Source organism: Gekko japonicus, unplaced genomic scaffold (genome assembly GCF_001447785.1).
Source record: "Gekko japonicus isolate JY-2015 unplaced genomic scaffold, Gekko_japonicus_V1.1 scaffold441, whole genome shotgun sequence".
NCBI classification, from domain to species: Eukaryota; Metazoa; Chordata; class Lepidosauria; order Squamata; family Gekkonidae; genus Gekko; species Gekko japonicus.
In genome coordinates this window covers 885128-895516 of record NW_015172017.1, presented here as the reverse complement: position 1 = coordinate 895516, position 10389 = coordinate 885128, and the positions used below count along the sequence as shown (strand labels likewise).

At 52.4% G+C, this 10389-nt stretch overlaps 1 protein-coding gene across 1 annotated transcript in view; it reads right to left on the bottom strand.

The window, feature by feature from the left end:
• Positions 1-10389, bottom strand: part of RPGRIP1 (retinitis pigmentosa GTPase regulator interacting protein 1) — a 57947-nt gene that overhangs the window by 42312 nt on the left and 5246 nt on the right. The window contains exons 4-9 of the mRNA XM_015420432.1: positions 9168-9475; positions 7496-7595; positions 5783-5908; positions 3700-3805; positions 2296-2319; positions 1389-1535 (exon numbers count right to left, since the gene is read on the bottom strand). Of these exons, the coding sequence (XP_015275918.1) occupies positions 1389-1535; positions 2296-2319; positions 3700-3805; positions 5783-5908; positions 7496-7595; positions 9168-9475 (811 nt within the window). The remainder of the gene's footprint in view (positions 1-1388; positions 1536-2295; positions 2320-3699; positions 3806-5782; positions 5909-7495; positions 7596-9167; positions 9476-10389) is intronic.

The window sequence follows — 10389 nt, the reverse complement described above, 5'->3', positions numbered from 1 at the left end:
CCCCCGGTCCCCTGGTCCAAAACAGTCCAGTGGCACCTTTAAGACCAAGTTTTATTCAGGTACAAGCTCTCCCTCCTCTGCGAGGACAGATCTGCACGTTCCCCCCCACCCAGTAGCTAGCAATCCAAAACAGTCCAGTGGAGCCTGAGTGGTGGGTGTTGCCTTCTGACACACTGCCCCAATTTGGACGATGGATAGGGCTACTGCCCTCCAGGTGGGGCCTGGAGATCTCCTGGAATTGCAGTTGATCTGCAGAACACAGAGATCAGTTCCCCTGGAGGAAATGGCTGCTTTGGAGGGTGGGCTCTGTGGCACTATACCACGCTGAGGCCCCTTCCATCCACAACCATATGTCACCTGTCACTTGACGGCACTTCCCACCACCCTTATCCCATGGAACTGTTTCTCTAGCACTATAAGGAGCATTCGTTTTGATGCGATAGCATACTGGAGATGGAAAAGTCACAGTTTGAGGAATGGATTCTGTTAGGGATTTCTATGTAAATGCAGAGTTAATCAATGCAGCAGAACACTTGTATTAGCTTTTAAACAAAGAAACTTTACTAATGAGCAGGGGTCATTTCGTAGGAAAAGAGGTGCAGGAGCTCATTAGCATAACTCATTAGCATAACTTATTTGCATATGCCACACCCCCTGACATCACCAGAACACCTGCCCTCACCAGGCTCCAAACTCAAATCTCCAGTACTTTCCCAACCTGGAGTTGGCGACAGTATCCACAGAGCGACTCCTCTTGCTCACGGCCCTTCCGGCTCAAGCGCCAGACTCCGGCACCTCAGCACCCTGGGTCGGAGGTCTGGATTTAGGCACGGTTGCACTTGGCCTGAGACTGCTACTGCTGCTGCTGCTGCTTCTGGTCAGCAGAGGGCAGGGAGGTTGCCGGAAGGCCAGTTGTGAAAAAGAGGAAGGCGGCTGAAAAGCAGGGCTCTTTTTGTAGAAAAAGCCCAGCAGGAACTCATTAGCATAATGGGCCACACCCAACAGCAGGAACTCATTTGCCTATTAGGCCACACCCCCGACAGCACAGCTCATTGGCATACTAGGCCACACCCCCATGTTACCAGAAGTGTGCTCATCCAGCCACACCCACCTTTTGCTTCTTATTCTGTTTACCTTGTTTGTTGTCAAAACCCAGGGCTTTTTTTTGTAGCAGGAACTCCTTTGCATGTTAGGCCACACACCCCTAATGCAGCCAATCCGAATGAGCTTCTGCTGTTGGGTGTGGCCTATTAGGCTAATGAGTTCCTGCTGGGCGTGGCCAACTTGGGAGCCAGCCGGAACTCCGTTCCTGTGCGTTCCTGCCCCAAAATAGCCCTGCTGAAAAGTGTGAGCGGCACTGCTCTGGGTGAACCCCTAAGACTCTTTACCTCTTCCAGTGTCCCCTGCAGTGGCAAAAGGACCTGCAGTTGGCTCTCCAGCGCCGCCACCTTCTGGGTCTCTTCCTTGAGTCGGCCGCTCAGCTCTTCAACCTGGGCCAGCAAGGCCTCGCTGGCTGTCCTCAGCGTCTCTTGGTTCTGCGGGAGGGAAGGGGAAAGGAAGGATTCCTGACCTGGGTTCCATTCCCATTAGGGCTGCCAGCCTCCAGGTGGGGCCTGGGGAAGCTCCTGCTTTTGCAACCCAGCTCCAGCTGACAGAGACCAGCTCCCCTGGAGGAAATGGCTGCTTTGGAGGGTGGACTCTGTGGCTCTGTACCCTGCTGAGGCCCCTCCCCTCCCCAAACCCCGCCCTCTCCTGGCTCCACCCCCAAAGCCTCCAGGTATTTTCCAGCCCAGACCTGGCAACCCTAATTCCCACAGTAGTGCCATTAATAGAGCAGCCAGTCCCCAGAGGGCGTCTGGAGATCCACCGCTGGACTTACGGCTCCTCTCCAGACCGATGCTCCCTCTAAGCTGCAGAGTCATGTGAGCAAAAATTCTACTTTGTGAGCTACCGGCTTTAAAGTTGTGAGCGAGCGATTTGGCTGCTGCATACATTAGTTTGCTCTGGAGCCCTCCTTCCTGAGCTGAGACAAAAATGTGTGAGCCGGAGGCTAAAGAACTGTGAGCTAGCTCGCACTGACTCAGTTTAGAGGGAACACTGCTCCAGATTACGGAGATCAGTCCCTTGGAGAAAATGGCTGCTTTGGAGGGTGGACTCTATGGCTCTGTACCCTGCTGAGGCCCCTCCCCTCCCCAAACCCCTCCCTCCCCTGGCTCCACCCCCAAATATCCAGGAATGCTCAGACTCGGAGCTGGCAATTCTACGAACCTGAATTCTATGAACTAGAATATTTACCTGGTGGAGGTGAGTCTCGTACGTCTGTGGGTAAAGAAAGGAAAGTTCTGAATTAATAGGCGTGCAGTGGGGAAGGAAGAAAGCCAGACTCTTTCTCTGCGGCTATCCCATTGCCCTCACTTGGAAAACGCAGAGTGCTTAATTTACGAAAGATCACTCTGCTACTAGAAAGGAGAGGACCTCACTCCCGTATTGCATCCACAGATTTATGGGGAGCAAGGTTCCTGAGCTGCTACTCCTGGTAGCATTTGACTTTTATTTAACACCAAAAAGGAGGAAATCCTGCGGAGGATGTGAAAACGACAGGTTCTCGGCACCGGAAGGCCTACAATCTGAAATGGATGGTTCACATCTGGGGTCCCCAACCATTTAAGCCTGCTGACGTAGGGTTTCCAGCTCCGGGTTGGGAAATACTTGGAGATTTTGAGGGTGGAGGTTGGGATTTAGGGAGAGGAGGGACTTCAATGGGAAGAAGAAGAAGAAGAAGAAGAAGAAGAAGAAGAAGAAGAAGAGATTTATACCCCGCCCTTCACTACCCAAAGGTGTCTCAGAGCAGCTTACAAACTCCTTTCCCTTCCCCTCCCCACAGCAGACACCCTGTGAGGTGGGTGGGGCTGAGAGAGCTCTGACAGAAACGGCTCTTTTTCAAGGACAGCTGTGCCAGAGCTTGTGACTGACCCAAGGTCACATCAGCAGGTGCAAGTGGAGGAGTGGGGAATCAAACCCGGTTCTCCCATATTAGAGTCCGCATGCTGCTTCTGACACACTTCCGGTGATGTCAGGGGGTGTGGCATATGCAAATAAGTTATGCTAATGAGTAATGCTAATGAGCTCCTGCAACTCTTTTTCTACGAAATGACCCCTGGTGATTGCAGTCAGTGAGGTGAAGCGGTTAAAGTTTTGGACTAGGACTGTAGAGAGACCCAGGTTCAAATCCCCACTCTGCGAAGAAGAAGAGGAAGAGGAGGAGGAGGAGACTGAATTTATACCCCGCCCTTCACTCAGAGTCTCAGAGCGGCTTATAAACTCCTTTCCCTTCCCCTCCCCACAACAGACACCCTGTGAGGTAGGTGGGGCTGAGAGAGCGCTTTCCAGAACTGTCCTTGAGAGAGCAGCTCTGACAGAACTATGGCTTGCCCAAGGTCATACAGCAGCTGCAAGTGGAGGAGTGGGGGATCAAATCAAGTCCACGCACTTAACCACTGCACCAAACTGTCTCTCCAGTGCCATCACCTTGCTGGGTGACCTTGGGCCAGTCACATTCTCTTCGCCCAGCCTACCTCACAGGGTTGCGGTGTGAGGATTGGGGAGAAACGTGGGGGGTATAACTTAGGTACGTGAGTTAAATAAATAATAAACGTTAAGACGATAGAAAGGACTTGGAGAAAAGATGGCAGGTCTCACTTCCCGCAGGCCCGTCAACTGGGCTTTCGCAGTCGCCAGTTCTGAATTCTTCACCCTCAGCAGCTTCTGCAGCCGGATCAGTTCCACATTGTCTTGGATGGCAGTTCTAGTTGAGCGAAACAGAGAAGTTGGTGGATGGAGGGGCAGACGGCGAATCGTTGCTAAGCCCAGAGGTCATTTCAGGGGGGATCGCGGGGGATTGCAGTTCCCCCGGGTGAGGTGCGGGGGGCGGGGCACATGACGAAGCCCCGGCCCCTGCTTCCGGCCGCCCCGCTTCCGGCCCTCATTCAGCCAGGAGGAGGCAGGAGAAGAGGGAGGGTAAGTTGCTTCCTCCCTGCCTCTCCCCACCCCTGCCTGCCTGGGGCCAGGGAGGGCCTTCGCGGGGCTTCCTTGCACTCCCGTTGGCCTTGCAGGTCCACCGCCGGGCCCCTCATGGGGCTCGGCAGTGGAGCTGCAAGGCCGGCGGCGGCAGCCGGGACCGTTGGGGGCGGGGTGTGTGGCATTATGACACACTTCCGGTGATGTCAGGGGGTGTGGCCTTATGACACACTTCCGGTGATGGCAGGGGGTGTGGCATATGCTAATGAGTTATGCTAATGAGTTCCCCTAGCTCTTTTTCTACGAAACGTCCCCTGGCTAAGCCTCCATGAAAACCTGTCAGCTAGCAACCACTGAGAGCTTGAGGGTGAAAACTGAGATCGACATTGTGGAGCCAGATGCTTTCAAGCAGATTCTACCAGTACCAGCTTGTATTTTCTTCCTCGAATTGAGAATCTTCCAATTCTCTTTTTCTAAACTAAGGTTTGCATTTCATCGTCTCCAGTCCAGGACCGAGATTCAGATTTTAACATGATCCAAAGATCCTCCTGGACTAAACTCCCCCAATGACAACAGAAGAGGAGTTAAGAAAGACTGAAATGTTAAGCCCTTTTCAGCAGCCTCAGTCAACCGCACATAAGGGTTGACTGAGCAAACTATATGTAGTTGCCATTTTGTGCGAAGAGGATAATGTGCATATTTTACAGGTTGGGTATGCACAAGCAGGTGCACCTCGATTGTGAATACTGAAGCAGGAAACTATGTGGTGCACTCTGTTCCGACAACATGGTTACTGGTCATACTTAAAAGACCACAGGAAGTGCTGTCTCCTTTTACGTACGTTTGAGCATGACACCGCTGTTCCCTCTAAGTTGAGTTAGTGTGAGCTAGCACACAGTTTTTTAGCCTCTGGCTCAGACATTCCTGTCTTAGCTCAGGAAGGAGGGCTCCAGAGCAAACTTATTTATGCAGTAGCCAAATCTCTCGCTCACGGCTTTAATGCCAGTGGCTCACAAAGTAGAATTTTTGCACAGAAGACTCCACAGCTTAGAGGGAGCATTGATAAAGACTTTTGTTTTTGGCTTCAAGTCACAGCCAATTTATGCTGACCTGTCATGGGGTTTTTTTAAAGGCAAGAGGGGAGTTGCCTTTCTTTGGTCCCGTCCACACGAGGGGATTTGGGCCAGTTGCGGGCCAGTTCGGGGGCGGATCAAAGCAGCGCGATCACACCACAACATCTGGGAAGCGTCCTGCTTCCGTGCCCGAACTGGCCCAAATCCGCCCAAATCTGCCCCAAACTGAACCACCTACCTTGGTGGTTCAACTCCTTGGCGCGCTTCAAGCCGGGCGTTTGATCGCCGGCGCTCCCTTGCGCCGGCTCAACCCTGGCCTGGAGCCGAACTGCGCATGCTCGGGCATGCGCAGTTCAGCCGGCTCCCGTTTGGGACGTGTTTTCTCCCCGGCGTTTGATCGCGCCGGGGAGAAAAGGCGGCGCGGCCGGGGGATCTGTGTGATCCCGCCGCGCCGTGTCAACTTTAAAGAGGCTTTTCCCCTGCCGTGTGGCAGGGGCCTTTGTATAGCAACCCTGACCTTCCTTGGTGGTCTCCCATCTAAGTACTAACCAGGACCAACATGGCTTAGTCTTCCGAGATCTGATGAGATCAGGAAAATCTGGGCTATCCAGGTCAGGGCAGATTTTAGCTAAGCTGAAACCTGTCCTTATGTCCCCAAAACAGTGAGCTGAAAACAAGGAAAGCTGTTGTACCGGCGTGCCTGAGCTTCATGATATCGCTGCTGAGACCGGTTGCTTTCTGGATCAGTCTCTCTGCCCTGGACGGAACTCGGCGTTTCAGAGTCCATTTCCAGCTCCGCCATCACCAGGCTGTGGGTTCTGAAAAGGAAGCTCAGAGTGAGCGAATTTCAATCGTTGGGGTTGATGTGAGAGATGTGAAAAGGAGAAAATAGCAGGATACCAGTGTTCCCTATAAATCGTGCGTGTGAGCGGCCGCTCATTGACACAGGAAGCCCCGCTCAGCAGCAATCTGGAGCCATGGGGGGGTCTTGCACTGCTCATTGCCCAATTTAAAGATTACAAAATTAAATAAGGGAACACAGTGTCTAATGGCAGAAAGTACCCAAATCACTGTGTGAAAACAATGTCTAATCAACTGTGTATCACTGAGAGTAAAGACTTATTCAAAACCTTAGGCAAGGTTTTGAATAAGTCTTTATTTAGTTGATTAGAAATTGTTTTCACACAGTGATTTGGGTACTTCTTGCCCTTTAAAGATTACAGCAGTTCTATTCCGCTCAGGATGTGAACTGCTCCGCTCAGTGGGGGGGGGGGTTAGAGGGAACATTGGACATGGCTTGTATATATTAACAGCGAAACGAATGGCCATCGCAGACTGTGCTTTTTCCAGCACTGAGGCTGAAAGTCAGGAAAGTAACTCCTGGCCCAATGGGTGGAACTAAAGGTGATGTACAAGTGATGCTTCCTGTGTGTCTCGATTAAAGCTGCACAACTAAATATGGTGTGTGCGCAGGGCCAGGCCTCATCAGCACAAGGCACCTGGCAGAGCCACCCAGCAAGCCGTGAGCGGATGGTGCCTTTGTGCTGTCAGAGAATCTGGGACTTGCTCTCTTGGGTCAGCAACGAGATCAGTGAAGTTGGAAGCCGCGTGGCAGGCATGCATCGCTTCCAAACCTGGCCGGTCCTTTCAGCAGGCGAGAGCACCCTATCTCCCACAGCTTCCCAAGGGGGCCGGGGGGGGGGGGGGAAACTACTGCAGTCGTGAGAGGCTCACGAACAATGTTCTTCTTGGGGTCACTGGAAGTATCCCGGGAAAGGAAGGTCTTTGTGAGCGAGGCAAGCTGGTCACGAGGAATGCTCCCTCTAAGCTGTGGAGTCTTGTGAGTTGTGAGCAAAAAATCTACTTTGTGAGCGACTGGCAATAAAGTTGTGAGCGAGTGATTTGGCTGCTGCATAAATTAGCTTGCTCCGGAGCCATCCTGCCTGAGCGGAGACAAAAATCTGTGAGCCGGAGGCTAAAAAACTGTGAGCCAGCTCACACTAACTCAGCTTAGAGGGAACGCTGGTCACAAGGAATCCCCAGCATGCACTGCTCCTCATCGCCTGCTCGGCCACTGCTGGAAGCTAGGCAGAGCGTGCATATTCTTCCCAATCTGCAGCCACTCCATTGGCTGTCCATAGGGCTGCCAAGCCCCTGGGGGGGGGGCGGATAATCCCCCGCTTTGGAGGCCCGATTTCCACCGGCTGGTATTATTCTGGTTGGTTTCAGATTTCTGCTGTCCAAATCCTTTGCCATTGTTTATTGAATGTCCCATTCTGTGGATCATGTTAACTCAACTCTGTGTAATCTGCTCTGAGTCCTAGTGGAAAAGATGGACTATGAATAACATAAGTAAATATATCCCCCCCCCCCCGGCAGCTGTGGGAATGACTGACAAGACTCACAGTCTCTCTGTCTCTGCTCGGGATGGCTCTGCTATATGATCCCCGTATCTGGAAGGGGCTGTGTGGGTCGGCCGGACTTCTGGTCCTTGCACCCGCATGCCTGATGAACGAAACAAGAATGAAAAGCTGGATGTCATGAAACCCCTCCCCCGCAACCTCTTGCCACAACCGCCGGTATTCCTTCCTTTTCTTTTACGACAAAGTTCTTTTGACCTGACGTCTTGAGCGTAAGACGATCGGTACAGTAAAACAGAATGAAATGCATTAACCCCCCCCCCCCCATATTAAAATGTGCATGCACAATTTGTGCAGGAAGCATTAAAAAAAAAAATTAAACCCACGTTGGTAGCACCTTAGAGAAATCACTATTGCCCAAAATCTGGCAACAGGATAAATTGTTATTACTGGATGGACATCTGTCAACAGAAAAGAGATCGTCCAGGATTCAGCCGAAAACTGATACGCGATCGAGATAGGCATGCTCCAAAGATCTTGGAGTACAGTCCGTTGTTCACAAAATCACACGGGAGGATGATCTATGGTCTCTATTGCCTCAGACTCGTAACAGCAGAAATGATCAGAAAATGGGGGTTTGGCAAAGTACCCCTCTTGATTCTGTGGTCAGCGAAACATTCTATCTGCCAAGCATGAAAGCATCCCTGTGAGTAGGGATTGTAAGGAAATTTAAGTATGTGGGGAAGGCTGGAAACCGGTGTGTGTGTGTGTGTGTGTGTAATTCTATTGCAGAAATATAACACGCACACCCCAGCCTGAGCACTGAGAGAGGTAGAGGTAGAGGTTCCCTTGCTTGAAAGCCAGTCGAATCCGACTCTAGGGTTGCGGTGCTCATCTCCGTTTCGAAGCCAAAGAGCCAGCGCTGTCCGAAGACGTTTCCGTGGTCATGTGGCCGGCATGACTAAACACCAAGGCGCACGGAACGCCGTTCCCTTCCCACCGAAGTGGTACCTATTTATCTACTTGCAATTTCTTGCTTTCGGACTGCTAGGTTGGCAGGAGCCGGAACTAGAGACGGGAGCTCACTCCGTCATGCGACACACTCAGGTCTCGAACTGCTGAACTACTGGCCTTCCACAGCCTGCAGTTGAGTGTCTTAACCACTTGAGCCACCACAGCTCCGTCTGAGCACTAAACTGAGCATTCTAATAGTGTGGCAAACTCGGCCGCTCTTGGGTTACCAGCTCTGACCTGAGAAATGCCTGGAGACCTGTGGGCAGTGCCCAGGGAGGGGGAATTTGGGAAGGGGGGGAGCTCTGTAGGGCCCATCCTCTAAAGTGGCTGTTTCCTCTAGTGAACCAATTCCTGACAAATGCCAGGCCTCACCTGGAGGCTGGCGACCCTAGGTTGGAACCCTTCTCAGCCCAGAAAATTCCTACCAGAGCCAGTTTGGCGTAGTAGTTAAGAGCAGTGGACTCTTGATCTGGAGAACTGGGCTCGATTCCCCACTCCTCCACAGGAATCCCGCTGGGTGACCTTGGGGCAGTCGCAGTTCTCTCCGCCCAAAGAACAAACCTAGCTCACCACAAAAAGAACTAGCGATTCAGGCTGCCAGACAATCTTTGGATCTCCTGGCTATACTATACCCACTGCCACATGATAACCATAACTATTATTGCATTCCTACCAACAGGTGGCGCCCTCAGACCCTTCTCACCTTTGCGGAGTCTCTCTGGCATTCGCCCGGTGGTCGTGTGCACCCTCCTGAGCCCCGTGTTGACCCTGGGAGGGACGTAGCCATAGGGGCAGTGGCGGCTACAGCCCTGCAGCTGCAGCTGCTGCTTGTAGAACTGCAGGCGGTTCCTCAGCCCTTCGTTGCGCCTCTCGAGCTCCCGAACCCGCTCCTGTGTGTCCTCCAGGTCCTCCTCCAGGTCCAGGTTCCGACCAGAGCTCCGGATCCAGGTCCCACGTTTCCCGTCAGCTTGTGATCTCTCGTGGTTGAGTCTTAACAGTTTGGTGCCCATCCTGAGGTGGGTGGGAGTAAGAAATTGAGATTAGATTCTGTTTCCTGGGAAGAAGCAGCAGCACTACTTGATTCTAAGAGAACATAACAAGAGCCCTGCTGGATCCGACCAATGGTCCATCTTGGCCAGCATCCTCTCTCACACAGTGGCCAACCAGTTCCTCTGGACAGCCAACAACAGGGCATAGAGGTTGAGGCCTTCTTAAGAACATCAGAAGAGCCCTGCTGGATCAGACCAGTGGTCCATCTACTCCAGCATCCTCTCTCACACAGGGGCCAACCAGTTCCTCTGGACAGCCAACAATAGGGCATAGAGGCCGAGGCCTTCCTAAGAACATCAGAAGAGCCCTGCTGGATCAGACCAGTGGTCCATCTACTCCAGCATCCTCTCTCACATAGTGGCCAACCAGTTCCTCTGGGCAGCCAACGATAGGGCATAGAGGCCGAGGCCTTCCTAAGAACATCACAAGAGCCCTGCTGGATCAGACCAGTGGTCCATCTAGGCCAGCATCCTCTCTCACCCATCCAGTCCAACACTTTGTCACACAGTGGCCAAAAATACCAGGTGCCATCAGGAGGGCCAGCAGTGGGGCCAGGACACTAGAAGCCCTCCCACTGTTGCCCCTCCCCAAGAATACAGAGCATCACTTGCCCCAGACCGAGAGTTCCTATCCATACCTTGTGGCTAATAGCCACTGATGGACCTCTGCTCCATAGATTTATCCAATTCCTTCTTGAAGCCCCCCATGTTTGTCGCCACCACCAACTCCTGTGGCAGTGAATTCCACGTGTTAATCGCTCTCTGGGTGAAGAAGGACTTCCTTTTATCTGTTCTAACCCGACTGCTCAGCAATTTCATGGAGTGCCCACGAGGAGTTCTTGTATTGTGAGAAAGGGAGAAAAGTACCTCTTTCCC